This window comes from Cynocephalus volans, chromosome 5, assembly GCF_027409185.1.
Source record: "Cynocephalus volans isolate mCynVol1 chromosome 5, mCynVol1.pri, whole genome shotgun sequence".
Classification (NCBI taxonomy): Eukaryota; Metazoa; Chordata; class Mammalia; order Dermoptera; family Cynocephalidae; genus Cynocephalus; species Cynocephalus volans.
Window position 1 is genome coordinate 63,731,144 of NC_084464.1, and position 17,333 is coordinate 63,748,476.

A 17,333-nucleotide genomic window follows, 5' to 3' on the forward strand; every position below is an offset into this window, starting at 1 on the left:
CACTTGCAGTGGTGCAGCAGTCATTTCAGCCACGCTTCACGTCCTTCCCCTCCCCACAGGGGTTGTTAGCTAAGGGAGATGACACATCTGTTTTCTTCATCACTATGCTTCTTTCTGAAAACATGTGAGGATCCCATTAATGAAGAAATAATTTCACGAACCTAGGCTAATTATAGAAAAACTTTACTATCCGCTTAGTTGTAGAACTCACACACATTAAAGAGTTTTCTGAATGCTAATTCCATTCTTTTATTTCCTCATACCACAAACAGTTTGTCTGCCTTTTTACAACCTGATTTACACAAGCAAATTGCCAATGAAAAACAGGGGTTCTTTAATCCTTCAAAATGCATGTATGAAATAGAGAACAAACCTTAGTATTTAAACAATCAGGTTTAGCTGAAGTTTTATTGCAATCTCTTAAAGTTAGCATTGCAGTTTAAATATTTATGCTTGTAAAGTTTTGCATGTTGTATAATACAGTTATTTCAGAAGCAGTTAAGACTTAATTGGGGAAAAAAAACCAACTTCAACACAAAGCTATAGCAACAATTATCTGAAACTTAAATTATTTACAATTAAACATTTAAGGTCCTGATTCACAAAACTTAGTGCATTTCATGATTTATTTGTGTTTTATAGAGAAAGCAGTATACAGGATATTTCCCAGGTAAAACTGGAGTGAATGGCTTTGAGAAGAAAGTCTATCAATATGCTTACTGGAAACGAGAGAAAGAATAACAAAACTTCAGCAAACTGCATTTGATTTGCAAATTTAAGCATACAGCAGCAATCAGAACAACAGACCACCACACAAGAGCTGATGCCATTTTTGACAGTACTCTTGGTATGTAGAGGAAAAAAAATGATTCCCCCCGTTTTAGTTAAAAAATAAAATAAAATCACCCCCAATAATTACTACATATGAACTCTGAGTAATAGTCTTTTTTCTTCCTACAGAGTTGTCCTTAAAATGGCTGAAGCAGCAAATTTAAACAAATAAACAAAAAGGAAAGTTCTTTTTATAACAGCCATCAGAGTTCAATGGATTTTATTCGACAGTGAAAGCTTACGGCAAGGTTCCCAAGTGGTTAGCTATTCCAATTCCAAAATAAACATCATAGATAAGGTGCCAGAAATCCAAGATTACCCCTGAAACACTTCAATGGATTCAAGTGATTTTATATGCACAACAAAGGAGATGACTCAAAGAAAATTAATAAGAGAAAGTGTGTTTTTTAAAGTGAATAAATTTCAGTGAATCAGGTCCCAGGTAGTCTTTAAATGAACAAAAATGTACAGTAAACATTTTAAACTCTGGAATGCAGGTATTGTACAATTACTAGTACATTACATTTACAAAACTGCTTAGGCGGTAGTTTTTCCAGAGTAAGATTTTAAAAATGTACAAGCCAGTTCACAATGACTTTAGATACAATGTTATTAAAATACATTGTTAATCATAAAAATACTTTACTATGTACATGTACACTGTATAAACTCTAAATTTACCTATTGAAGGAAGCCTCTAAATCAATTGCTGGCCCACTGGCTCAGGAAACAGTGCGGTTCTATTATTTGGTCTTCATACTGTACACATGGGCTGAGAGGCATAGATAGCACTGCAGTTAGTTCTTCAATAAAACAGTAACACATTTTTCTTTCTGCAGAATGTCTAGTTCGAAGAGTCAGTTTTACTTCCGCTATATTTTACTTTCCTAAATGCTGATCCAAGTAACTCTGGGCATTCACATAATTCATTTGCAATTTGGTTACACTTCAAAATAAGGCTATAGTTCATTTCATCAGTTATTACACTATCTTGTTTGTAGTCAGGATGGTTTGCGATAAACTCCCTCATCCACCTGGCAACTGTCATTAGTTCTCCTGAAAAAAAAAAAAATTAGGTTAATAGTAAAAAAAAATTTGCTTAAACAGTAAGTTGATATTTCGTGCCCAGCATGAGCATGATCTGAAGAGAAATCAGTATGACCTTTTAGTGTAGCCACATGGCAGGTATTGGGAACAACATGTCTATCTTTCAGTGTTTGAAGAATTACTCCTGGGGAAGAATTTTAGGTGGCAGGCAGGCAATGAGAACATATGTATCCAGTTTCTATGGTACCTGTTAGATGTCACGCATATGCTGACACTGTCAGCTCTTAAGGGACAGGAGATAGCACATGTGTACAAGAACATGTGTCCTCCCATTTGGCCAGAGGGTTAGACTACTTACACTGGTGCCATGAGACTGCTTCAGAGGACTGCAGAGTTCCCTAGAGTAATTTTTGATCAAAGAGGTGGGACAAAGAAAGAATAGTAATCACAGAGAATGAAGAGGGAAACTGGCAGGAACACCATTTGGTGATGTGTGTGGTTCTCCAGCTATCTTCTGTGACTCCAGAAAATTTGCAGAGCCTCAAGGTAAATGCAGATGCTACTCTGCTGGGTACTGTTAGGTGCTATAAATGTGATCTCCTCAAAACTAACAAAGAAAGGGGATTTTCAGGATGCTCTCTTACAGAGGGAGGCTGAAGCAAACGGACATCCTAAGTGTGCAGCTTATTTACCCTACAGAGTTACTTAGCCCTATAAAAGAGCCCACGATGACATACAATGAATACAGCTGAACATAAATAACAGGCAATCCGGATACCAAATTTCATCATCTAAGATGCCATCGATTTTAAGATGCACCTCTAATTTATGAAGCAGTAAGAAAAAAAGGACTTCTAATTTAAACTGCGACTGTTTATAAGATATAAGATAAAGATTGTAAGGTGTACCCAACTACACACATTTGAAAAATGAAAAGGTGTTTATGGATAAAATATGGTACACTTTAAAAGGCTACTTTAAGAAACAATATTGTAAGACTATGGGGTTCTGCCTACCTACATTACAAGATTATGAAAAAAAGAAAAGGCTACCATACCAGATGCTCTCTTCTTAATCAGCTTTAAGTAGTTCAGAATACTACATCTGGTGTCCACATCCACTTCCATGTTTTCAAGGTAAGAGTTCAGAATCGGGATCAGTCCAGGAAACACACCTTCCTACAAAAGCAGGACACATTATGAACTCCCTGCAAGCTGGTGCGCACAGCGAGACACATGTACAGGACCTACCTTCCCATTGATGATGGTGTCTATGCTCATGAGGGTGTACTCCTCTGCAGTGAGCTCTGTGCTATTCTGGGCCTTGCCACGCCCATCTACCACTGCATTACCACCTGCCGGGGGAGAGGGCAGAGGAGCTTTAGTGGCTTGTGGCAGCATATACTGACCCTAGAAATCCAAGAGCATGTAATACCTTTGCAAATATCTTTCCTGAAATAAAACATTCCCTTCAAGACAGCATCTCGTTTCTGTGCTACTTTCATGTTTTCATCAACCTAAGGAAGAAAAAGAATCATGACTAAGTCGAGATGTTTTTGGTCAAACACAGAAGTTGTAGTGCTTTCCTTACTTCTGCAATTAGGACTCACTCCCATGAAATTTTACTTCCCCTTCCAACGCTTTCTGGTCAGAACAGACTTATTTATGTGGGGCCAGTGTCGCTCAACCTAGCAGTTGAGGAATTTTAAGAGAAACTTACCTTTAAAAACAAAACAAAAACTTAGGCAGGACACCTGCATTCCAAAGCACCCTTGTGACTGCATTTTGCAGTGCTGGGAGGACAGGAGTGGTTCCCTTCACACAGCACAGTGGCTCACCAAAGGTCCCAGAGTAACTACTAGAGATCAGTCCTCCCAACTTCTCGGGTCAGTGCCTTCCTCTCCCTGCCACTGGGGTTTTCCAACTCACTTTAGTGAGGACAGAGAGTGAGTGAGGAGGCTGTCGGATGTGGAATAAAGCTTCAGCCCTAAGGGCGATGGGTCACCAAAGCTGTTCGTCCACCTGATGGCTCTAACCATTGCTGACTCATTCGTGAGCCCAAAAAACTTCCCCCATTTCTCCAGTGACTTCTTAAGACCCTCAAAGTAGAACTTTTATAAAGTACTACTTTTTAGTAGTAGCCCCTTACTTTCTATAATAAAATCTTATGTGGAACCTCAATACATGAAATAGACAGTAGAGGGCCAGGTTGAAGTGGGATGGATGGTACAAAGTCATTCTTGATTACTTATCCTGTCTCCGTCCTCATTATGGGGAAGTCCTGTTTGCTCTTGTTTTGCTTTTTGAAAGACACATAAGATCTTCTGAATAATCCAGACACTTCTAGGAGCATACATAAATAATAGTCTAAAATTCTACCAGGGCTGTGAACATGTTTTCATTTCTAATGGTATATGGGTTTTTTTCTTAGTCTTGATAGAAGTCCATAAAGACCATTAGGTTTTATCTTATTTTTAAAAGTATATTTTACTATTGTTCTTTAGATTCTCCACCACTTAGGTTTATTTTCCATCTTTTTGTTAAGAAAAAAAATCATAGCTTTAAATGTTTTAAGAGACTAGCTCTGTCAGCATCCCCTACCATTCTCTTTCTTATACAATCTACCATTCTAGTTTTGATTAACCTAAAACCTATTAGGAAAGATATTTTAAATTTCCAATAATTAAATTTCTCTTGAATACCTTTTTGTTGAATTTTGGTGTGGATACATCTTGTATGATGTCTACTTTTGAGAAGTAAAGATTTTCCCTGATTAGTTTTTTATAAATCTTCCTCAGGGCATTTGAAAAGAGACGTGCTACGGTATGAGACTGGTGAGACAGGCTATACAACCAAGTTTATTAACTATATATCATTTAATTCCCTTATGGCCTTTCTCATCCTTTGATTATACGTCCTGTCAGTTACTAAGTAACATGCCAGGTACTCTGCTAAGTAGGTTACCTCCATCAAGCCCACATGGGCTCACAACAGCCCACCTATCTCTATCTACATGTAGAGACTGAAGCACTAAGAAGATAAATAATTTGCCCAGGTTAAGAAGCTAGTAAGTAGTACAACTGCATTCTGATCTCACATCAAAGCCCTATTAAATTCCCACCATATTAAATTCTTCTCTTGGTTCTAAGAAGTGTCGCTACACTTCATGGTACGAAAAGAACCATGGCTCTAACATCATCTTGGAAGAATATATAAAATTGCTTTCTCTATCCAATCTAATACTTTCTACCTCACATTTTATTTTGTCTGATAATACTTTGTCTTTCCTTCCATTCATTTTAAAGGTCATTGTGTAGCTTTTTATTGTCAGCATTTGTCCTTGTTTTAGGTATGTCCTATGCAAACAACTTACCATAATGTTGCTATTTTATATTATCTGTTTTAGTTTTTTTCATATCTACCTTTATTTTTTTAATTTTATTTTGTCGATATACATTGTGATTGATTATTGTTTCCCCATCACCAAAACTTCCCTCCCTCCCCCCCTCCCCCCCAATGTCCTTTCTGTTTGCTTGTCGTATCAACTTCAAGTAATTGTGGTTGTTATATCTTCTCCCCCACCTTTTTTTTTTTGTGTGTGTGTGTGTGTGTGTGTGAATTTATATATTAATTTTTAGCTCCCACCAATAAGTGAGAACATGTGGTATTTCTCTTTCTGTGCCTGACTTGTTTCACTTAATATAATTCTCTCAAGGTCCATCCATGTTGTTGCAAATGGCAGTATTTCATTCGTTTTTATAGCTGAGTAGTATTCCATTGTGTAGATGTACCACATTTTCCGTATCCACTCATCTGATGTTGGACATTTGGGCTGGTTCCAACTCTTGGCTATTGTAAAGAGTGCTGCGATGAACATTGGGGAACAGGTATACCTTCGACTTGAGGATTTCCATTCCTCTGGGTATATTCCCAACAGTGGGATAGCTGGGTCGTATGGTAGATCTATCTGCAATTGTTTGAGGAACCTCCATACCATTTTCCATAGAGGCTGCACCATTTTGCAGTCCCACCAACAATGTATGAGAGTTCCTTTTTCTCCACAGCCTCGCCAGCATTTATCGTTCATAGTCTTTTGGATTTTAGCCATCCTAACTGGGGTTAGATGGTATCTCAATGTGGTTTTGATTTGCATTTCCCGGATGCTGAGTGATGTTGAGCATTTTTTCATATGTCTGTTGGCCATTTGGATATCTTCCTTAGAGAAATGCCTACTTAGCTCTTTTGCCCATTTTTTAATTGGGTTGCTTGTTTTCTTCTTGTAAAGTTGTTTGAGTTCCTTATATATTCTGGATATTAATCCTTTGTCAGATGTATATTTTGCAAATATTTTCTCCCACTCTGTTGGTTGCCTTTTAACTCTGTTAATTGTTTCTTTTGCTGTGCAGAAGCTTTTTAGTTTGATATAATCCCATTTGTTTATTTTTCCTTTGGTTGCCCGTGCTTTTGGGGTCATATTCATGAAGTCTGTGTCCAGTCCTATTTCCTGAAGTGTTTCTCCTATGTTTTCTTTAAGAAGTTTTATTGTTTCAGGGTGTATATTTTGTTTTAGCCTTTTGATAGGAGAGTTTAGTCTATTCAAATGTGTTTTCATTTTATTCACCATTTCATGTTCTGTGGGTTATACTGTCTAACCACTCTCCTGGCCCACACCCACTTTCGTGGTACTGAAGTTTTCTTTGTTAATTTCCCCACCCTTTTAGCTAGCAGTTTAGATGGAATAAATCCTATTTTTATACTATTAATAGTTTTCCTTACTTTTTTTTTTTAATGCAGCTGGCCAGTATGGGGTTTCCTTACTTTTAAACAAGTAGTTTTGAAATTATCACTCTCTAAATGTCAAGCATTAAAGGAATCTACCATTCATCTCATTCCAGTATCTCCCTGCTAGATGCTATGGGTTGAATGTCTCTGTCCTCCCAATTCATCCACTGAAACCTAACCTCCAATGGGACAGTTTTAGAAGGTGTAGCCTTTGGGCAGTGATTAGATCATGAGGGCTTTGCCCTCAACGAATGAGAACAATATCCTTGTAAAAGAGGATCCAGAGAGCTGGCTAGCCCTTTCCACCCTGTGAGGATTCAGCGAGAAGGTGCCATCTGTGAACCTGAGAGCAGACCTTCAGCAGACACCAAAATTTCTGTTGCCTTGACTTCAGATTTCCCAGCTTCCAGAATTGTGAGTAATAAATTTCTGTTGTTTATAAGCCACTCAGTTTATGGTATTTTGTTATAGTAGCCTGAATGAACTAAGACACTGGCATACTTTTAGCCCTAACTTGATCTATTAAGTTTTACTAGAATCACCTGGAAGTTAAATAATTTGGCTAGGAAAAGAATTCTCTGGCTATAATTCTTTACCTCTCAGGATTCTGTAGACTTCTTTCCATCTCTTCTAGCATTTAATGTCGTACATGAGAAGTGATATCAGTTGATTTTTTCCCCCTTGACACATATCCTAATTTTCTCTCCTGTCTGGACAGTTGATTTTCTTTTTATTTGAAATTCAGCAATTCCTAGATTTGGGTTCTTCTTTAAATATTTCTCTCATCCTTACTGGACCCTTATGTTAAGGGAAAATTCCATTATTTCTTTGATTATTGTATTTCACATCACTTCTATACAGACCATTTTTTTCTTCTAAATTATTAGACAAACACTGAATTTTCCAAAGCAATTCTCCATGCATCAGTTTTTCCATAATTTCTATTTCTTTACTCTCCTGCTGCAATGAACCTTAATCTGGTCTCCTAAAGCACTACCTTGGATCTTCAGCAATATCTGCTCTGGTGAATATACTGAGTTTTAAAAGTACGGCTACCATGTTCCTTGTTCCTAAGAACTCCTTTTCTCCAAATGTGTTTTGGTCCATAGTGCTTGTTTATTTTATGGATGTGACCCTTCTCTAGAATGAGTGCACTAATTAGAATTTAAGAGTTTGTTCTTTCCAGTTTCTTGAATCTTCCATGTTTCCCTGAGGGTAATATACTCTGCAGGATGAACTGGGCCCTTCTCTTTAAAGCTGTTGTTAATTTTCTGTTGACCATATTTATAAACAAAGGCTTAGATAGGTAGCTTACATGGACTCTCCCTTAGATGGATTTGGCCTCCCCAGTAGGTACACCCCTGAGGACAATGTGGGCCCACAGAATTCTGTGGGTTACCTTTGGCCCAGGTGTGATGAGCAGGCAGGGACAGGCCAACAGCCAGGCTTCCTTCAGTGGGTGTAGGGGGAATAGGCACAGGCTGGCAAATCCCTTGTGGAGGAAGCAGGGAGGGAGGTATCCTGGGGGCAGATCCTGGGGCTAAGCAGTTTTATTCTTCCTTTCATGTCTGCTGTGACAGGGCTGCTCTATTCCCTTCTCTGGCCCTAAAACCCTCTGCAGGAACCCACTGAGCAGAGCCCTCACTCTGCTTAGCCATCTTTCCCAGCCATTTTCTGTGTCAAGTGGCCCAGTGGCCCACTGGCCCATGAACCAAAGGCCTCTACTTCCTCAGCTACTGCTCCACAGCCCATAGCTTTCCTTTCTCATGGCCTGGAGCTGCTCCAAAGCTCTGCTGGGAAACTTCTCCCAGAAAGCTCCTGTTTTAGTGTTTGCTGGGCTGGGGTTAATCAACTCTGATTTGTTTTTCTAGTAGAGTCCAGTGCCCTCTACACTCTCCAGAAATATCTTCATTCCGGTTCTACTGAAGAGGCCTTTCCCTGCATTCTGGCAGTTACACTTTCCCCTCCCCATTCTAATTTTAACACTGTAACCCAAAATGGGATTTTTGGGTGGATACAGTCAATTTGGGACTCCCTCCAGCCATCAGTCATCTTGAATGAAAAGCCTCTAGAAATAAAGCTTAGGTTTAAAAGGAAAAAAGAACAGGGTAAAGAGAAGCATTTTACTCTAATAGGTGAACAATTCTAAATGAAGTCAGATTTGAAATAAATAGTATATATAAATGAGTAAATACATCTCCAGATAGCTATACCCAGCACTATAATGAAACACATCCTTACCTTTGACAGTGGAATGAGAAAATCCAATTTGTACGAAAGGATGACTCTGGTGAGCAGCACCACAAACACCACATAGGCAGAGTTCTCAAAGTCTGTTAACTGGACCTAGACACGTAGAAGCCCAGAGAGGTTAATGTGCTCTTCTCTGACCCCAGTCCCTACCCGGGGCCATATCATTCCCAAGCCATCTCCTCATTCCCCATCTGGGTCTGGAAGCCCTCTGCCTGCATCTATTCTCAGAAATCGGTCCCCCTTAGCTTTTGTACTTGCTTTTAACATGCACATACTTAATTTTTATGCCTTATAGTAAGTTTAAGGGCCTTCTGATGAGAGGATCAGAAGGGTGATGGGCAGTCAGAGGAAGTGTGCTTCCGAGTCAGTTCCTGATGACGCACGGGTCTTACCTCCATGGGTCGAAATTCTACTCTCCATCCAATATCTGAGTTTGGAGGAGGGGGCTTAAATCTCATTGTCTGCCAATTTGTGGACTGAATATTCTATAATCAAAAGAGCAGAGAATAAAACCAGCTTTCCGCATGTCCAGGAAAATAGTAAAATGATTTGGGTGTAATTAGAGAAGATTGTTCACTGTCCATGTCAAATATTCTTCAATTTACAAATACAAAAAAGTAAAATTTAAGATTTTCTTGGGGTGTGACCTGCTAGGAAAGAAAACAGCAAGTGTTTAACAGAAGTTAGGTGATATATCTGCAGCACTGAGATAACTGATTATGTTATTTTTTGTGCAGCATACTTTGGATTTTTCACCACTAGGCAAACAAGAGAAAATACTGAACAAAGAAGTTAGAATCAAAGATATAAACAGTAAGAATCATAAAATAAGAGTACTTTAAATCGATTTTCAATTTTTCTTAATTCTTTACTGCACTGAGTAATGAAAGGTGTATGAGATTTTTACTGTCGCTAATTCCTCACAGGGTCAGAAAGCTGCCTCCGTCTTAGTTCATGAAGCGAAATGCATTTAAAAGAAGAGATACCTCAAAATGGTCAGACTCATTGGCATCATCCAGGTGTATTTTTTCTTCAAATAGAGTCAGTGGGTCTCTAATAAAGAGATGAGCAACATGCTGGGCCAGGAGATGATCAATGCCTGCAAAGACAGATTACACACCTGAAGACACTTGAAAGTTTGAGACATCACTTTCTCTAAGTCCAGTAAGGAGACAGGGCAGCTCAGGAAGTTTGAAAAAAGGGTATCTAGAAGCTCAGGAAGCAACTGGTTTGTTCAGTATTCTCACCTCACCCAGAATTTTATCCTATGGACACTGGGGAAGTGTCAGAGCTTAATTCACTACTTACACAATGCCTGCTGGGGCACTGGTGTGGACCTAGACACACACCTCCAAAGTAAGTTCCTTTTGCTAAAACTCAAGATCTCATAAGCACTTGGAACTTGAAACTTTAGGAACAAGCAGACTCATAAGAAAAGTTAGAGACTTCACACTAAAAACAGAAATCAGACCAGAAGTCAGCAAAAACGTTTAAAAGAGCTTTGAAGAACTAAAGGCATATAATCAAACCTAGAAAAATGAAATGGAATGATCACCTTCTTGTAAGAGTTGTTTGTAGATTTCTTTATCTATCGTCAAGTTGATGTCATTATATTTCTCACCACAGTTAGATAAGTAGCTGTCTATTGAATCATATCGGGATTTACTAATCCTATAGTTATTGTTCTTCAGAGGCTAAAATTAAAAAAAATATATGAATGAATGCCTTATAAAGTGATCTGAAAATAGACTAATGCCCCAATATACAAATGATACATATTTTTATATATAATAATCATACAAAAACCTCAACATAAGATACTGAGAAAAGTTAGGGAGCCCTGAAAAGTGTTAGGGAAAATTATATTTTAAAAAAAATCTGGTGGCAACTTAAGTACCCTTTTTTCTGATATGACTTAAATGTAATTTTTTTCTTTTTAAAGCAGATCATTTTCATTCTTATTAAGCTAGGAAAATAAATGCCAAGGATGAAAGCAAAAAAAAAAAATAAACGTATAATGTAAAACAAAGCTATCAAAATGATTTATCCTTTAAAGTTTGTTTCTACTTAGAAAGCATGTTTATGAATAATTTATGAATAAAATAAAACAATTTGTAAATAGTTACATAAAGACCCAAGCAGTAGTAGTACAGCTCTGGTTCAGAACATCAGAATAACTTGTGGGGAGGTCTTTAAAGACACCTATGTCCAGGCCACAGTCCAGGAGATTCTTATTTATTAGGTCCAGGATGGGGCTTGGGTGTCTATTTTTAAAGATCTCCATAGGTGTTTCTGATATGCACTCCTGATTGGAGAGATGTAGGGTTACAGTTCAACATGCAAACAAGAGGTGCCAACTCACTCTTATTAGGCAAAGCCTAACTGTTTATACAGAAAAAGACTCTGACAACAAATTACACTTTCCACAGCAGAAAGCATCATATACAAAGCACTCATTTAGCACCAAAATGCCTTTTGGTAAAAACGGCCATCAGCACTGACTTCCAAAATATAGAAAAATGGCACTACTAATTTTAAAAGAAGCTAAAACAAAGATTTTAAAAAATGATAAAAATTAACTTCCCACCCAAACAAAATCACTTTCCCCACATATTTACTCCAAAGCAAACACTATGAAGCCAAAGACTAGAAACAAAGACAAGTTTATAACCTGTGTGTTTCTTCCCATATGTGACTACCCCATTCAAGATAAAAATCTAAGAGTGACTTCAAAATTGCAAGCAGTTACAATAACCCCATTTTACCTGCTTGATTTAAAAGAGTTATTAAGGAAAAATCATTCCCACCTCCAGTCCTCTTTCCTCCCGAGTTCTATCATCTACAGATGCAGAAATCACTCCCCAGCGACAATCAATATCTGACACATAGCCTCGGTAAAAAGGAGATGCAGCACTCAAAGCCATCTAAAAACAAACAAAAGTCAGCGTCTGCAGGTTCCAAGTATCACTTACATGCAGATAAAGCTCCATGCGGTTATCTTTCTGGTCAAGAAGAATCAGTTTATGCAATTCATTCAGAGTTCTACCACATGTACCTGTGCCTGTTTTCTTATACTGAAACATACCAGAAACAACCCAAATCCTTCGATTTGATTAATTTAAATTATCCTCTCCATAACGGGAGGACATGAAGCATGGGAGAGGGAAAATGGCCACACTCAAACTTGACATATAACAAATGTTTTACTAGCAAAGGTAAACTTCTTTAGCATAGGCTCTAAATCTGCATAGTATTTATATTAGTTCATTTCTGAATGAAGTCTTAACTGGACTTAAATAGCACACTATCAGCAAATTCTGCACATGCAATGTTATTTTACACAAAGAAGTATTTAAAATAAGATGTAATTTCTACTTACGACAATTGGACAGATCGTGGCCAACTGATCATAAAGATATCTGGCCTCAGATATGCTGCAGGCTTGGAATGTCACCTGTTTAAGAATTGCAAGTCATTAACAATAAAAAAAAATCATTAGCCTCCTCCGGCGCAGTAAAGTCTGAGAAGGAAGATGGCTGGAGAAGAGAGGGGGCAAGGTAAATGTCCACTTCGTTGATGACAATGTTTAATGCAACACAAGGTTTTGTTTAAAAGTGCTGTCTTGTGTGAATTTAACTAGAAAATGGTATTTAATCATGTCCCATTACATACAGACAACTAATATAAATAAGCATGTTCCTAAATGAAATAAGATTAAGAAGTCAGGAAAGAAAGGTAAGACACAAGATATAGGTGAAGTCCAACACAGCACTTCCTCCTCTACAGCTACTCCCCTCTCCAGCTTCCCATCACTTCAGTTAGCTGAGGGGTTATATGCATTTTGGAACAAAAAAGATTTGGAGATGTTAACAATAGTTTTCAAAGTTTACTGGTGGCAGTACTGGGAACAACTTGGAAGGGGGCAAGGTTAGAAAGAAGGGAAAGCAGTTAAAACACTGTGACTGCCAAGGAAGAAGATGGGGAGGGCTGGTGGGAAGACGCACACCAGAGTCAAAGAAGCAGGCTCCAGTGACCAGTGGGACACAGACAGTGAGGGGGTGGCTTAGGTTTGGGCTTGGATGTTCCCTGGACATACAGGAAGAAGAGGTTAGAAAGAAGAGGTGCCATGACTTGATGGGCTTACGAAGCCAAGGGAACAGACAGACAAGGGGAACTGTAAGTGGCTGCGTCTCTGGGGCTGGTGCCCAAGGAAAATCTGTGTGAAGAAATATTTGAGGAGTAAGCTCAGAAGGTGTCTTGAAGATGGGAAGACCACCTAGGAGGCCTGCACAAGAGGGGCAAGTAGGACATTTAAAGAGTTAGGCAGAGAAAAAGGTCATATTATTTGGTTAGCACAAATCCTCCAATTACCCAAAAGAAACCAAAAAAAAACACACCTGCCTTCTTTCAGCGGGTGGGCGGTGGTGGTGGTAGAAGGCACAAGGAACACAAATCGTGATTGTGTCAGCACATTTTTAATAACTGCAAATTGGGAACAACTTTAATTTCCTTTGTTATTGTTATTCAATAATGACAGTTTGAATTTAGTGTTGCTGCAGGGAATAATTTAAGTATTTAAGACTTGAAATAATAGTGGCAGAGTGAATATGTTTATTGTTACAATCTCAGCCTGTTATGTCCAACAGTTTTAGCTAGATCTTATCATTGCTCTTAACAGAAGACAACTTCTGCTGGAGACTCACAAGTTAATCTGCTCAATTAGAATAGCATTTCATGTCAGTGTGTCAACTTACTACAGAAAACAATTATGTAGATAATATCAATGTCCTGAACTACCTATAACTTCTATGTTGATGCTTAAGTCAGCACTACATTTTAATTAAAAGATAATGGTAAGTAACTAGCCAGTTCAGTTATTTCAACATGGAGAAGAACTGTGTCATAGACAAAGAATAAGAGTTTCAAAGGTTAAAATAAAAATTGAGAAGGATTGGCAATTAGGTCACTTATAACCCAATCAAGGGTAATTTCTGCAAAGAGGTGGGAACTTGGAAATCAGTTTGTGTGTGATAAGGATTAAATGAGAAGAGAGGAAACGGGAGATGGTAAACAAGGTATTTATGTACTTATTTGTTGTGACCCCACCACTAAAATGTAAAGCTCCAGGACGGCAGGGATCTGTCTTGCCATTCTCTATCCCAAGTGTGTCAGACAGTGTCCTGTGATCATCAAATCAAACAGGACCTCACTGTGGGTAACAGCTTTATTGGGAAAGGAAAAAAAAGTTCTTATGAAACAGAGCTTCCTACACCCTCATAATGTACGCTATCTGCTTCTGTAAGAATTGCTTGCTTAATCTAAGAAACTCCATTTTACCCCGTCTGACCTGCAGACTACCCCCGCTTCTGCACGAGAAACCGTTGACCTTCTCATAGAAACAAAAGCCATTGCACAGAAACAGGAGCCATACACAGTGAACTATTACATGGGAACAGGAACCATACACAATGAAAAGTTGTATGCTTGACTGCTCTAATGGCTCATTCTTGGCTTCTGTAACCTAGCTTCCTAGCTTGCTTTGTGCACCTGGACAAACCCGTGCCAATGGGATGTAGTTTTTGCCTTTAAAAACCCCACAAGACCAAGGCCCAATGCCATCTTTCCTGGTTGCTCCTTGGGAGACAGTCACTGGCCAGTTGGAGTGAATAAACTGCCCTTTTTTGCACGAGTGGCATGTCAGTACATTCTTGCCGGAGGGTGCCTCACAACACTTACATCTTAAAAAAGTATGAATATACAAACAGTTTTGGCTTCTTGTGTTCTTTTAAAGTATCACATAAAGAAGAGAGACAGTGTTACTAGGAAACTGACAAGAGGGGGAAAAAAAGAGGAACTAAGAAAAATAGATGTTAGAAACCTAAATACCTAATCTGAAATTAGAAACCTAGAAACCAGTTTTGATGCCATTTGATTTTCTTAGGTAGGGAAAAACCTATCATAACATGTCATGAACTTACTGCTTATTAAATGATTACTAAAAAGCCCCCAAAGAGTCAAGAATTTGAATGTGGTTAAAATGCTTTTTGTTTTGTTCAGTAAGCCTTCCATTAAGCTTAAACAATTACTTTAAAACTATTTTTTCTGCTTTACTATAATGAGCAGCTTCTAGTGTTCCACTTAAGAGATACAAAGCAGGGATTTCTATAGCAATGTGTAGAATTCGTCTCATTTGCCACATACTTCACAATATCTTTGCTTTTTGTTTTTTAAAATGGAGTACTGAAACTGGGCATGTCATTGGGAAAAAATAACTTAATCCTAAACCCATGATAAAGCTTCAATTGAATGGAAAATTATATCTACAGGCAACAAAAATGTTTATCACTTACTACCAGGACACATGTATTCGTATGAATACAGTGTTTCAAAGTAAAGAATATCCCTTTGGAACTATATTAAAGCAACTGTGCTGTCTTTGGCAGAACACCCTGGTTTAATATTAAACCAAGAAAAGGCAATTGGTACTCTAATTGCACTTATACAATTTTAAAGCCATGCACTGTAAGTTCTAAAGCTTAATGGTTCTCCTTAGAAATATTTGTAATTAAGATAGGGAAGCAGATACATAGTTAAAAGTCAAAAGGTCTCTTTTTTTTAATGAAGCGTGACCATTTGTAGGGAAATTTGCCTATGTATGTTTGGAAGCCACACATTTTATACTACCTATATGTGTCAGGAAAACAGAAAAAAAAATTACCCATGGCCATTCAGCATGGAAAAATCTGACTCTGGCACTCAATTTGGGTTGTATGCAGTTTTAAAAATAAACAGATCAGAGGTATATGTGCAAGATGTGCATGTATGTGCTGCAGCTGTTTGAGGGGATGCTGGGTTTCTTGGCCTCCATGGTGAGAGTGACCAGGCTGGAGGCCCAGAGGGCCTTAACTGGGGCCTTAGCGGGGCCAGGCTTTGCACTGCTCCAGGTCCCTAGGGACTATTTCTAATCAGCTGAAGTAATTAGAACTGGATAAAATCTCCTTGGACAATAACAAGCAGCCTTTTTTTCACTTTGAAATTTTTAATTTGAAAATTTGTATGTTGTGTAACTCCTACTCCTGATCTGACAAGATTTTACTCACATTAAGGGTGAAAACACATACTTCTGTTGATGAAAGCAATGAAATAAATATTAGCATAGAGACAGGCCTAAAAGGGGCTTTTATATAAATCCTTGTTTTAACTGATGAGCAAACTGAGCCAAAAGATGCAAAGGGAGTTGCCCAAATATCTGAGTGGTGATAGTCAAAACTTGATCGCAGGCCTACAGGCCTCCTGATGGGTTCCTGTGCTCTCTTGCTCAGGCTCTACGTGAGCTTGGGAACACTCACTGCACCAAGGGCACCAATAATTTAATCAGATCTGAGAATATTTTTAAATGAGTAAACACAGAAAAGCTATTTTGCCTCCTGTGTTATTTAAACCAGGGGCAAGGCAAACATGGCTGCTAAATACAGTATTTATTCTTCTTATACCACTAAATGGCTTTGCATGAATTCAAAAATTTAAAGTCCAAACAATCCTTCCCTTGGATCACAGAATCATTGGAATACTTCCATGAGAGCTCACTTTCAGAAATAGTAAGAGACTTGAGTGATGTTTAACAACTTGACTAGCCAGTCACTAGATGGTGGTAAAAATCAGGCATATGGAAAGAAAATGACAGCTGACCACGGAACATTCCGCATTTTAAGTTAATTAACAACCATATTCCTTTGTGGAGAACTGTAGATTCTATGGAATTCTTAGGAGATAGTTTCCAATGAATTTACTAAAATAATTTCATTGGTTTTCAGAAAGGCATACCAGCTAGCATTCGACCTGATTAAAATGTGATTCTTAAAACAGGAAACGTGTATATATGAAGAAGTTAATAAACAGAAATGGATGAGGACATTTGCCTCTCTGTATATTTGAAACAATACCTGAAGACAGCAATTGCCCATCCCAAATCCCATGGCATCCATGTAAATATGATCCGGTTTGGAAGCCTTTGCTGCCTCATCATCCTCAGGAAATGTTTCTATAAACGGAGATGGTGTATTCTTGTCCTTAAATACTGTATTCATTAAAAAAAAAAAAAAAGAAAATGGTTGAGAGTCAAGGATTAAACAACAATCCAACAGGTATCTCTCCCACCCCAACACCTCCATGTAGACTTACTTGGTACATTGATGACAACTTTTTCTCCTCTCCTATGTCGGATATTTCTTGTTAGGGTGCTAAAACAGACAACCAGGTGTCGTAAATCGTAAATCAGTCACCTAAGACCCATCATGTAAAAGAAGAATTTCGTCACATACAAATAAATGGAATGAAATCCTACCTCAAACTAATTTTCTAAGATGACCCTACAGAAAACATACGTATGTCAATACACTTTAAGGGAAATTTCTGAAAGAA

General features: G+C 38.1%; 1 protein-coding gene across 2 annotated transcripts in view; it reads right to left on the bottom strand.

The window, feature by feature from the left end:
• Positions 1-247: 247 nt before the first annotated feature.
• Positions 248-17,333, bottom strand: part of GCLC (glutamate-cysteine ligase catalytic subunit) — a 46,815-nt gene continuing 29,729 nt past the window's right edge. The window contains exons 5-16 of one of the 2 annotated variants that reach the window (XM_063096780.1): positions 17,094-17,152; positions 16,856-16,989; positions 12,292-12,366; positions 11,720-11,836; positions 10,468-10,606; positions 9,899-10,011; positions 9,305-9,397; positions 8,901-9,005; positions 3,313-3,394; positions 3,129-3,232; positions 2,936-3,056; positions 248-1,887 (exon numbers count right to left, since the gene is read on the bottom strand). In XM_063096780.1, the coding sequence (XP_062952850.1) occupies positions 1,676-1,887; positions 2,936-3,056; positions 3,129-3,232; positions 3,313-3,394; positions 8,901-9,005; positions 9,305-9,397; positions 9,899-10,011; positions 10,468-10,606; positions 11,720-11,836; positions 12,292-12,366; positions 16,856-16,989; positions 17,094-17,152 (1,354 nt within the window). In that variant the 3' untranslated portion in view covers positions 248-1,675. The remainder of the gene's footprint in view (positions 1,888-2,935; positions 3,057-3,128; positions 3,233-3,312; positions 3,395-8,900; positions 9,006-9,304; positions 9,398-9,898; positions 10,012-10,467; positions 10,607-11,719; positions 11,837-12,291; positions 12,367-16,855; positions 16,990-17,093; positions 17,153-17,333) is intronic. The other variant, XM_063096781.1, reaches the window with a different exon arrangement.